This window comes from Oncorhynchus mykiss, chromosome 16 (genome assembly GCF_057628025.1).
Source record: "Oncorhynchus mykiss isolate SJ-2025 chromosome 16, ASM5762802v1, whole genome shotgun sequence".
Classification (NCBI taxonomy): domain Eukaryota; kingdom Metazoa; phylum Chordata; class Actinopteri; order Salmoniformes; family Salmonidae; genus Oncorhynchus; species Oncorhynchus mykiss.
In genome coordinates, this window is record NC_143037.1 from 1,274,706 (window position 1) to 1,287,259 (window position 12,554).

The 12,554-nt window shown below is 46.1% G+C and overlaps 1 protein-coding gene across 6 annotated transcripts in view; it reads left to right on the forward strand.

The window, feature by feature from the left end:
* Positions 1-12,554, forward strand: part of lyst (lysosomal trafficking regulator) — a 246,824-nt gene that overhangs the window by 16,863 nt on the left and 217,407 nt on the right. For all 6 annotated transcript variants that reach the window (XM_090201712.1, XM_090201714.1, XM_090201715.1 and 3 more), the window contains exon 3: positions 12,421-12,515. In XM_090201712.1, coding sequence (XP_090057838.1) covers positions 12,421-12,515 — 95 coding nt within the window. The remainder of the gene's footprint in view (positions 1-12,420; positions 12,516-12,554) is intronic.

The window sequence follows — 12,554 nt, forward strand, 5'->3', positions numbered from 1 at the left end:
TGATAGCTAGTTCATGTCTCTGTCTGTCTCTGGTCCCTGTTCTCAGCTGATAGCTAGTTCATGTCCTGTCTGTCTCTGGTCCCTGTTCTCAACTGATAACTAGTTCATGTCTCTGTCTGTCTCTGGTCCCTGTTCTCAGCTGATAGCTAGTTCATGTCTCTGTCTGTCTCTGGTCCCTGTTCTCAGCTGATAGCTAGTTCATGTCTCTGTCTGTCTCTGGTCCCTGTTCTCAGCTGATAGCTAGTTCATGTCCTGTCTGTCTCTGGTCCCTGTTCTCTGCTGATAGCTAGTTAATGTCCTGTCTGTCTCTGGTCCCTGTTCTCAGCTGATAGCTAGTTCATGTCCTGTCTGTCTCTGGTCCCTGTTCTCTGCTGATAACTAGTTCATGTCCTGTCTGTCTCTGGTCCCTGTTCTCAGCTGATAGCTAGTTCATGTCCTGTCTGTCTCTGGTCCCTGTTCTCTGCTGATAGCTAGTTCATGTCTCTGTCTGTCTCTGGTCCCTGTTCTCAGCTGATAACTAGTTCATGTCTCTGTCTGTCTCTGGTCCCTGTTCTCAACTGATAACTAGTTCATGTCTCTGTCTGTCTCTGGTCCCTGTTCTCAGCTGATAACTAGTTCATGTCTCTGTCTGTCTCTGGTCCCTGTTCTCAGCTGATAGCTAGTTCATGTCCTGTCTGTCTCTGGTCCCTGTTCTCAGCTGATAGCTAGTTCATGTCTCTGTCTGTCTCTGGTCCCTGTTCTCAGCTGATAGCTAGTTCATGTCTCTGTCTGTCTCTGGTCCCTGTTCTCAGCTGATAACTAGTTCATGTCTCTGTCTGTCTCTGGTCCCTGTTCTCAGCTGATAACTAGTTCATGTCTCTGTCTGTCTCTGGTCCCTGTTCTCAGCTGATAGACAGGACATGAACTAGCTATCAGCTGAGAACAGGGACCAGAGACAGACAGAGACATGAACTAGTTATCAGCTGAGAACAGGGACCAGAGACAGACAGGACATGAACTAGCTATCAGCTGAGAACAGGGACCAGAGACAGACAGGACATGAACTAGCTATCAGCTGAGAACAGGGACCAGAGACAGACAGGACATGAACTAGCTATCAGCTGAGAACAGGGACCAGAGACAGACAGGACATGAACTAGCTGTCTCTGGTCCCTGTTCTCAGCTGATAGCTAGTTCATGTCCTGTCTGTCTCTGGTCCCTGTTCTCAGCTGATAGCTAGTTCATGTCCTGTCTGTCTCTGGTCCCTGTTCTCAGCTGATAACTAGTTCATGTCCTGTCTGTCTCTGGTCCCTGTTCTCAGCTGATAGCTAGTTCATGTCCTGTCTGTCTCTGGTCCCTGTTCTCAGCTGATAACTAGTTCATGTCCTGTCTGTCCATTCATACTATGCAGGTCAGGATGCCAGTGACCTTACAGGCGACATCATGATCACATCATGTGGTTGATTGTAACCAATGGTATTCTCCTCTCTGTCCCAACAACACATGACAGTTCAGTAGAGACTCCAGCCTGGTAGTACAGAACACGGTGCGACTCACAACAAAACAGCATCAATCATTCAGAACCTGCAAACAGATGGTGTTTCAGGATCAGCTTTGGGACAGATTCCAGTATCATGGCAGAAGTTAAATGATTTGAAAAGAAGTAGGAAACATCTTTCACGCTAAGCTTCAGTAGCTAGGCTCCAGTGGCCAATTGTTTAGGTGACTTCCCTGATACACAGGACAGGAGGTGTCGAATGTAGGGCCAGCCCTGTGTTCAGGACAGGAGGTGTCGAATGTAGGGCCTCTCCTGTGTTCAGGACAGGAGGTGTTGAATGTAGGGCCTGTCCTGTGTTCAGGACAGGAGGTGTTGAATGTAGGGCCTGTCCTGTGTTCAGGACAGGCCCTACACAGCACACAGCACCCTACACAGCACATAGTGTTGTCAGTCTGTCTGGCTGTAGTAGGAACACCCCCTACACAGCACATAGTGTTGTCAGTCTGTCTGGCTGTAGTAGGAACACCCCCTACACAGCCCATAGTGTTGTCAGTCTGGCTGGCTGTAGTAGGAACACCCCCTACACAGCCCATAGTGTTGTCAGTCTGGCTGGCTGTAGTAGGAACACCCCCTACACAGCCCATAGTGTTGTCAGTCTGGCTGTAGTAGGAACTCTGCACCAGAACAGCACTGAGACGCTGTGTTAGGAGTAATCCTGTGATTTACGGCAACTTCTGTTTCACTATGACACGGCTCTACGCTGACATCTGTGACTCGTATCAGGAAACGAGGCGTATGTCACAAGGCACCACTTCACAGGAGAGCTGCTTGAAGATTATTTTTTAAAATATATTTGTATTTTTATCATAATGTTATCCATTTTTGGGGGGGGGGCAGAAATGTCTTCTGGAACACGTGAACTTTCATGTGCCTTAATAACAAACTTGTATACCATCTGTAAATACAAATATAATTATTAAATTAGGAGCCTAGTTGGTTAAGCCACAGAAAGTCAACAACCTTCCCACCACCAATGATTGGCTGAGATGATGAGTTGGCTGGACATGGTGAGAGAGGGGTTGGAACTGGTCTGCCATGTAGCTTCTGTGGTTTTTCGCAGGTCAGTCTATGTTGGTAATCCTGTCGGATGCTAGCTACGTGTCTTAAGCTAAACACCCGTTGAATATGGCCGGTGTCAGTAAACGTCGGCAAAGAAACGTAATGACATTTTTGCCTTCAGAGCTGGTTAGGCTGTTTTCATGTTATCCAGAGGTAAACCAATCATCAGCCAGAATCAAGTGTTGGTTCTGAACGTTCCGAGAGCGAAACGAGATGGGTGGGGCTAAAGCTTAACAGGGCGTGAACGATACTGAATGGGTGTAGATAAAGAAGAGCTCTTCACTAGATACCAAAATATTCACAGGCCATTTTCTAAAAAGTGAAATTACAAGTTGATCAACTTTCAAAGCAGAATTACTTTCCTCAACTGTAGTGTTTGATGTACAATTTTCTAGCTCAGTCTCTACTTTTATCTAATGTAAAAAACAACACAATTTCAAATTTTGCTACATAAGACTGAATCCAGGTGGTGGGACACTTAAAAAAAAATTTTTTTTACAAGGAGCACTAGACCGGAAGTGATTAGCTTGTTCTACTGTAATCAATTACGCACTAATCAATTACTCCCATCGATATTGTATAGAAATAAATGGAACCAGGACAGTAACCGTGGCGATGCGTACTGTTTGCGTTCTTCTAAATGACAAACCTAATGGAAACTAGAGTTTACGACATATACGAGTGGATAAATGACATCCTGTAGTATTTCATCATCTTCTTTATAGGACAATGTTTACGCTAGATGACCAATACAAAAAAGGAAATGCTTTTTTTTTTTTTTTTTGACTGGATAATTTCAACGAATCATCACCTCACGAGTAGTTCTACTTAGTAACGGGGTTGGCTTTCATTTGAGTGATAGCTAGACTGTCAAATCCACGGTTTGGATTATGGCCAGCGACTTTTCTAAAGAAAGCTTTACACCACTCCAGCCGACGCTTGGCATTGTGCATGGTGATCTTAGACTTGTGTGCAGCTGCTTGGCCATGGAAACCCATTTCATGAAGCTCCCGACTAACAGTTATTGTGCTGACGTTGCTTCCAGAGGCAATTTGGAACTCAGTAGTGAGTGTTACAACTGAGGACAGACAGTTTTTATGCGCTTCAGCACTCAGCGGTCCCGTTCTGTGAGCTTGTGTGGCCTACCACTTCTCGGCTGAGCCGTTGTTGCTCCTAGACGTTTCCACTTCACAATTACAGCACTTACAGTTGACCGGGGGGGCAGCTCTAGCAGGGCAGAAATTGGATTAAGTGACTTGTTGGAAAGGTAGCATCCTATGACAGTGCCACGTTGAAAGTCACTGAGCTCCTCAGTAAAGTCATTATACTAACAATGTTTGTCTATGGAGATTGCATGGCTGTGTGCTCGGGTTTTATACACCTGTCAGCAACGGATGTGGCTGAAATAACTGAAATCACTGAATCCACTCATTTGAAGGGGTGTCCATATATTTCTGTGTATTTTTTTAGGCGTGTATGTAAGTGAAATGGTTGAAATCTAGGGACCTGTGTGATTCACCACAGATTGGAAGTGATTACACACACACACACACACACACACACACACACACAGTTGCTTGTTGAATACCAAGGTGAAGGTGCTTGTTGTGCAGTTTAACATCTGTTGTGTCTGCATCTCTCTCTGTCTGGCCTGTTGTGTATCTCTGTCTGGCCTGTTGTGTATCTCTGTCTGGCCTGTTGTAACTCTCTCTCTCTCTGCCTGGCCTGTTGTAACTCTCTCTCTCTCTCTCTCTCTCTCTCTCTGCCTGGCCTGTTGTAACTCTCTCTCTCTCTCTGCCTGGCCTGTTGTAACTCTCTCTCTCTCTCTCTCTCTCTCTCTCTCTCTGCCTGGCCTGTTGTAACTCTCTCTCTCTCTCTCTCTCTCTCTCTCTGCCTGGCCTGTTGTAACTCTCTCTCTCTCTGCCTGGCCTGTTGTAACTCTCTCTCTCTCTGCCTGGCCTGTTGTAACTCTCTCTCTCTCTCTGCCTGGCCTGTTGTAACTCTCTCTCTCTCTGCCTGGCCTGTTGTAACTCTCTCTCTCTCTCTCTCTCTGCCTGGCCTGTTGTAACTCTCTCTCTCTCTCTCTCTCTCTCTCTCTCTCTGCCTGGCCTGTTGTAACTCTCTCTCTCTCTCTCTCTCTCTCTCTCTCTCTGCCTGGCCTGTTGTAACTCTCTCTCTCTCTCTCTCTCTCTCTCTGCCTGGCCTGTTGTAACTCTCTCTCTCTCTGCCTGGCCTGTTGTAACTCTCTCTCTCTCTCTGCCTGGCCTGTTGTAACTCTCTCTCTCTCTCTCTCTCTGCCTGGCCTGTTGTAACTCTCTCTCTCTCTCTCTCTCTCTCTCTCTCTCTCTGCCTGGCCTGTTGTAACTCTCTCTCTCTCTCTCTCTCTCTCTCTCTCTCTCTCTGCCTGGCCTGTTGTAACTCTCTCTCTCTCTGCCTGGCCTGTTGTAACTCTCTCTCTCTCTGCCTGGCCTGTTGTAACTCTCTCTCTCTCTCTGCCTGGCCTGTTGTAACTCTCTCTCTCTCTCTGCCTGGCCTGTTGTAACTCTCTCTCTCTCTCTGCCTGGCCTGTTGTATCTCTCTCTCTCTCTGACTGGCCTGTTGTATCTCTCTCTCTCTCTGACTGGCCTGTTGTATCTCTCTCTCTCTCTGACTGGCCTGTTGTATCTCTCTCTCTCTCTGACTGGCCTGTTGTATCTCTCTCTCTCTCTGTTCCTTCAGGAAGTATTGGTACGTTCTCTCTAGCCAACAGAGACAGTGTGGGTAGACTACAGTTCCTTCAGGAAGTATTGGTACGTTCTCTCTAGCCAACAGAGACAGTGTGGGTAGGTAGACTACAGTTCCTTCAGGAAGTATTGGTACGTTCTCTCTAGCCAACAGAGACAGTGTGGGTAGACTACAGTTCCTTCAGGAAGTATTGGTACGTTCTCTCTAGCCAACAGAGACAGTGTGGGTAGACTACAGTTCCTTCAGGAAGTATTGGTACGTTCTCTCTAGTCAACAGAGACAGTGTGGGTAGGTAGACTACAGTTCCTTCAGGAAGTATTGGTACGTTCTCTCTAGCCAACAGAGACAGTGTGGGTAGACTACAGTTCCTTCAGGAAGTACTGGTACGTTCTCTCTAGCCAACAGAGACAGTGTGGGTAGACTACAGTTCCTTCAGGAAGTATTGGTACATTCTCTCTAGCCAACAGAGACAGTGTGGGTAGACTACAGTTCCTTCAGGAAGTACTGGTACGTTCTCTCTAGTCAACAGAGACAGTGTGGGTAGACTACAGTTCCTTCAGGAAGTACTGGTACGTTCTCTCTAGCCAACAGAGACAGTGTGGGTAGACTACAGTTCCTTCAGGAAGTACTGGTACGTTCTCTCTAGCCAACAGAGACAGTGTGGGTAGACTACAGTTCCTTCAGGAAGTACTGGTACGTTCTCTCTAGCCAACAGAGACAGTGTGGGTAGACTACAGTTCCTTCAGGAAGTACTGGTACGTTCTCTCTAGCCAACAGAGACAGTGTGGGTAGACTACAGTTCCTTCAGGAAGTATTGGTACGTTCTCTCTAGCCAACAGAGACAGTGTGGGTAGACTACAGTTCCTTCAGGAAGTATTGGTACGTTCTCTCTAGTCAACAGAGACAGTGTGGGTAGGTAGACTACAGTTCCTTCAGGAAGTATTGGTACGTTCTCTCTAGCCAACAGAGACAGTGTGGGTAGACTACAGTTCCTTCAGGTAGTATTGGTACGTTCTCTCTAGCCAACAGAGACAGTGTGGGTAGACTACAGTTCCTTCAGGAAGTATTGGTACGTTCTCTCTAGCCAACAGAGACAGTGTGGGTAGACTACAGTTCCTTCAGGAAGTATTGGTACGTTCTCTCTAGTCAACAGAGACAGTGTGGGTAGGTAGACTACAGTTCCTTCAGGAAGTATTGGTACGTTCTCTCTAGCCAACAGAGACAGTGTGGGTAGACTACAGTTCCTTCAGGAAGTATTGGTACGTTCTCTCTAGCCAACAGAGACAGTGTGGGTAGACTACAGTTCCTTCAGGAAGTATTGGTACGTTCTCTCTAGTCAACAGAGACAGTGTGGGTAGGTAGACTACAGTTCCTTCAGGAAGTATTGGTACGTTCTCTCTAGCCAACAGAGACAGTGTGGGTAGACTACAGTTCCTTCAGGTAGTATTGGTACGTTCTCTCTAGCCAACAGAGACAGTGTGGGTAGACTACAGTTCCTTCAGGAAGTATTGGTACGTTCTCTCTAGTCAACAGAGACAGTGTGGGTAGACTACAGTTCCTTCAGGAAGTATTGGTACGTTCTCTCTAGCCAACAGAGACAGTGTGGGTAGACTACAGTTCCTTCAGGAAGTATTGGTACATTCTCTCTAGCCAACAGAGACAGTGTGGGTAGGTAGACTACAGTTCCTTCAGGAAGTATTGGTACGTTCTCTCTAGCCAACAGAGACAGTGTGGGTAGACTACAGTTCCTTCAGGAAGTATTGGTACGTTCTCTCTAGTCAACAGAGACAGTGTGGGTAGGTAGACTACAGTTCCTTCAGGAAGTATTGGTACGTTCTCTCTAGCCAACAGAGACAGTGTGGGTAGACTACAGTTCCTTCAGGAAGTATTGGTACGTTCTCTCTAGCCAACAGAGACAGTGTGGGTAGACTACAGTTCCTTCAGGAAGTATTGGTACGTTCTCTCTAGCCAACAGAGACAGTGTGGGTAGACTACAGTTCCTTCAGGAAGTATTGGTACGTTCTCTCTAGTCAACAGAGACAGTGTGGGTAGACTACAGTTCCTTCAGGAGGTATTCACACCCCTTGACTTATTCTACATTTTGTTGTGTTAGTCTGACCCATCTGACCCATCTTTACCCAATACCCCATAATGACAAAGCTAAAACATTATTTATAGAAATTTTTGCCAATTTATTGTTAATGAAATGCTGAAATATCTCAGACCTCTGAGTCAATACTTTGTGGAAGCGTGTTTGGTTACAGCTGTTAGTCTGGGTAAGAGCGTTCCACACCTGGATTGTGCAAAATTTGCCTATTTTGAAAAGTCTTCAAGCTCTGTCAAATTGGTTGTTAATCATTTTAATGTCTTGCCAAAGATTTTCAAGTAGATTTAAGTCAAAACTGTAACTCTGCCACTCAAACATTCACTGTCTTCTTGGTAAGCACCTCCAGTGTATATTTGGCCTTGTGTTTTAGGATATTGTCCTGTTGAAAGGTGAATTCATCTCCCACTGTCTGGGAGACTGAACCAGGTTCTCCTCTGTGCTTAACTCTGTTACATTTCTTTGTTATCCTGAAAAACTCCCCAGTCCTTAATGATTACAAGCATACCCATAACATGATGCAGTCAACACTATGCTGACTAGTGGTACTCAGCAATGAATTGGATTTGACCCAAACACAACACTTTGTATTCAGAACAAAAATGTAATTGCTTTTTTTCACATTTTTTGCATTACTACATTAGTGCCTTGTTGCAAACAGGATGCATGTTTTGGAATAGTTGTATTCTGTACAGTCTTCCTTATTTTCACTATCAATCAGGTTAGTATTGTGGAGTAACTACAATATTGTTGATCCATCCTCAGTTCTCTCTTATCACAGCTATTAAACTCTGAAACTGTGACAACGTCACCGTTGGCCTCATGGTGAAATCCCTGAGCGGTTTCCTCTTTGGCAGCTTAGTTTGGAATGACGCCTGTGTCTTTGTAGTGACTGGGTGTATTGATACACCATCCACAGTGTGATTAATTACTTCACCCTGCTCAAATGGTTAAATGCAGTTAATAAAAAATTAAAACAAATCTACCAATAGGTGCTCTTCTTTGCGAGACATTGGAAAACCTCCCTGGTGTTTTGTGGTTGAATCTGTGTTTTTGAAATTCACTGCTCGACTGAGGGAACGTACAATTATCTGTGTGTGGGGTGCAGAGATGAGGTAGGTGGTCATTTAAACATCATGTTTAATAACACTATTTTTGCTCACATAGTGAGTCCATGCATCTTATTATGTGACCTTTTATTCCTGAACTTATGTAGGCTTGCCATAACAGAGAGGTTGAATACTTATTCACATTTCAGCTGTTTTTTATCGATTTGTAAACATTTCTAAAAACATAATTCCACTTTGACATTATGACGTATTGTGTGTGTGTGTGTGTGTGTGTGTGTGTGTGTGTGTGTGTGTAGCCCAGTGACAACAAATACCAGTTGAATCCATTTGTAAACGAAGGCTGTAACAACAAAATGTGTAACAAGTCCAGGGGTGTGAATAATTTCCGAAGGCCCTGTAATTGACGAAGCTTTTAGCGTTCTTATCGACGCTAATGAAAGCATGTAGTCTGTTGAGCCCATTTCAGCCATTACCTGGGTGTGTTTGGATCACTACAAACATTTCTGCAGTCGTAACGTTACGGGGAAAAATGAGTCTGAAAGAGGAGTGACAGAAATCAACACAGTGAAGTGGATGTTGCACCCCTCAAACACAGGAAATGGATCCTCAGGTGGGCGGTGCATGTGTGATGCTATTTGTCCAGTATACCCTTCGGGATGTCCAGGACCTCTGTCCCTCTCAGTATCTCCTCCTGGGGTGCCCACTGCTCTCCTGCCCTGTCCTCTCTTGACACTGGTCAGTGTAGTGTGCTCTTGTTTTAATATTGGGTTGATGTTACTGTAAAACACAGTTAGCACTCTTACTGTAAAACTTAATTAGCTACACTCTCCTGTAAGGCTAGCCTAGTTACTGTAAAACAGTTAACACCACTTTACAGTAACTGTGAAGTTAGTTACTGTAAGACCCAGTACTGTTAAGACAAAGGCCTCTGATGGTGGAAGAAGTTTGAGGAGTCTGTTCCTGTTGACCACTGAATGTTGTAATACACAGAGGAAGGATGTTGAGTCACCCACCACATCATGCTGTGAGCTGTCAAACTAAACAATTGGCCCTGCTCTGCTGTGTGGACCTGACAACCCATTCAGTCCCTCCATCCTCGTGTCTGGCAGAGCAGGGCCACGACTGAGGTAGTCACCTGAATAATGTAGCATAGAGGACCGAGCAAGACGGGAGGTAGTGATGCTGCTGAAGTCAGGCGGCTTGTCTTTCTCTGCTCTTCCTGTTTTGGAAAGTCCCACCTGCCTCGTTGCTGAATGTCAGGCTCTGGTGTTGTGCTGCTTCTGGACACAGTATCTATCCAGCTCTGCTACATCTGACTTAATGAGCTCACTAGTGGACATGGTGACTTAATGAGCTCACTAGTGGACATGGTGACTTAATGAGCTCACTAATGTCAGGCTCTGGTGTTTTGCTGCTTCTGGACACAGTATCTATCCAGCTCTGCTACATCTGACTTAATGAGCTCACTAGTGGACATGGTGATTTAATGAGCTCACTAGTGGACATGGTGACTTAATGAGCTCACTAATGTCAGGCTCTGGTGTTTTGCTGCTTCTGGACACAGTATCTATCCAGCTCTGCTACATCTGACATAATGAGCTCACTAGTGGACATTGTGATTTAATGAGCTCACTAGTGGACATGGTGACTTAATGAGCTCACTAGTGGACATGGTGACTTAATGAGCTCACTAGTGGACATGGTGACTTAATGAGCTCACTAATGTCAGGCTCTGGTGTTGTTCTGCTTCTGGACACAGTATCTATCCAGCTCTGCTACATCTAACTTAATGAGCTCACTAGTGGACATGGTGACTTAATGAGCTCACTAGTGGACATGGTGACTTAATGAGCTCGCTAGTGGACATGGTGACTCAATGAGCTCGCTAGTGGACATGGTGACTTAATGAGCTCGCTAGTGGACATGGTGACTTAATGAGCTCGCTAGTGGACATGGTGACTTAATGAGCTAGTGGACATGGTGACTTAATGAGCGAGCTAGTGGACATGGTGACTTAATGAGCTCGCTAGTGGACATGGTGACTTAATGAGCTCGCTAGTGGACATGGTGACTTAATGAGCTCGCTAGTGGACATGGTGACTTAATGAGCTCGCTAGTGGACATGGTGACTTAATGAGCGAGCTAGTGGACATGGTGATTTAATGAGCTAGCTAGTGGACATGGTGACTTAATGAGCTAGCTAGTGGACATGGTGACTTAATGAGCTAGTGGACATGGTGACTTAATGAGCGAGCTAGTGGACATGGTGACTTAATGAGCTAGCTAGTGGACATGGTGACTTAATGAGCTAGCTAGTGGACATGGTGACTTAATGAGCTCGCTAGTGGACATGGTGACTTATTGAGCTCGCTAGTGGACATGGTGACTTAATGAGCTCGCTAGTGGACATGGTGACTTAATGAGCTCGCCAGTGGACATGGTGACTTAATGAGCTCGCTAGTGGACATGGTGACTTAATGAGCTCGCTAGTGGACATGGTGAGACATGGTGACTTAATGAGCTCGCTAGTGGACATGGTGAGACATGGTGACTTAATTAGCTAGCTAGTGGACATGGTGAGACATGGTGACTTAATGAGCTCGCCAGTGGACATGGTGACTTAATGAGCTCGCTAGTGGACATGGTGAGACATGGTGACTTAATGAGCTCGCTAGTGGACATGGTGAGACATGGTGACTTAATGAGCTAGCTAGTGGACACGGTGAGACATGGTGACTTAATGAGCTAGCTAGTGGACATGGTGAGACATGGTGACTTAATGAGCTAGTGGACATGGTGAGACATGGTGACCTAAAGAGCCAGCTAACCCTGTATCCTAGCTACATGAGGTAGCACGTAACCCTGTATCCTAGCTACATGAGGTAGCACGTAACACAGTATCCTAACACGAGGTAACACAACCCTGTATCCTAACAACATGAGGTAGCACGTAACCCTGTAGCCTAGCTACATGAGGTAGCACGTAACCCTGTAGCCTAGCTACATGAGGTAACACAGTATCCTAACACGAGGTGACACGTAACCCTGTATCCTAGCTACATGAGGTAGCACGTAACCCTGTATCCTAGCTACATGAGGCAGCACGTAACCCTGTATCCTAGCTACATGAGGTAGCACGTAACACAGTATCCTAACACGAGGTAACACGTAACCCTGTATCCGAACAACACGAGGTAGCACGTAAGCCTGTATCCTAGCTACGTGAGGTAGCATGTAAGCCTGTATCCTAGCTACGTGAGGTAGCACGTAAGCCTGTATCCTAGCTACGTGAGGTAGCACGTAAGCCTGTATCCTAGCTACGTGAGGTAGCACGTAACCCTGTATCCTAGCTACGTGAGGTAGCACGTAACCCTGTATCCTAGCTACGTGAGGTAGCACGTAGCCCTGTATCCTAGCTACGTGAGGTAGCACGTAGCCCTGTATCCTAGCTACGTGAGGTAGCACGTTGCCCTGTATCCTAGCTACGTGAGGTAGCACGTTGCCCTGTATCCTAGCTACGTGAGGTAGCACGTTGCCCTGTATCCTAGCTACGTGAGGTAGCACGTTGCCCTGTATCCTAGCTACGTGAGGTAGCACGTTGCCCTGTATCCTAGCTACGTGAGGTAGCACGTTGCCCTGTATCCTAGCTACGTGAGGTAGCACGTTGCCCTGTATCCTAGCTACGTGAGGTAGCACGTTGCCCTGTATCCTAGCTACGTGAGGTAGCACGTTGCCCTGTATCCTAGCTACGTGAGGTAGCACGTTGCCCTGTATCCTAGCTACGTGAGGTAGCACGTAAGCCAGAGCTTTCTAAGATCTTCTCGTACCTTCAACATTTATGGGTGGACATTTTAAATGGGGAGATACTAGGAACATCTTAGACACCCTGAGGTCAATCTTCTCCCTTCTCTTCTCTCCCCTCTCAGGTCAGTCTTCAGTGCCTGGAGAGTTTCCTGTGTCTGTTCCACTGTGTCCGCCACCTCCACAACAGCCATGGCAACAAGGATGCTCTGAAGTTCTGGTAAGGTCTTTGTGAACTTCCTGACTCAGATGAAAAGAA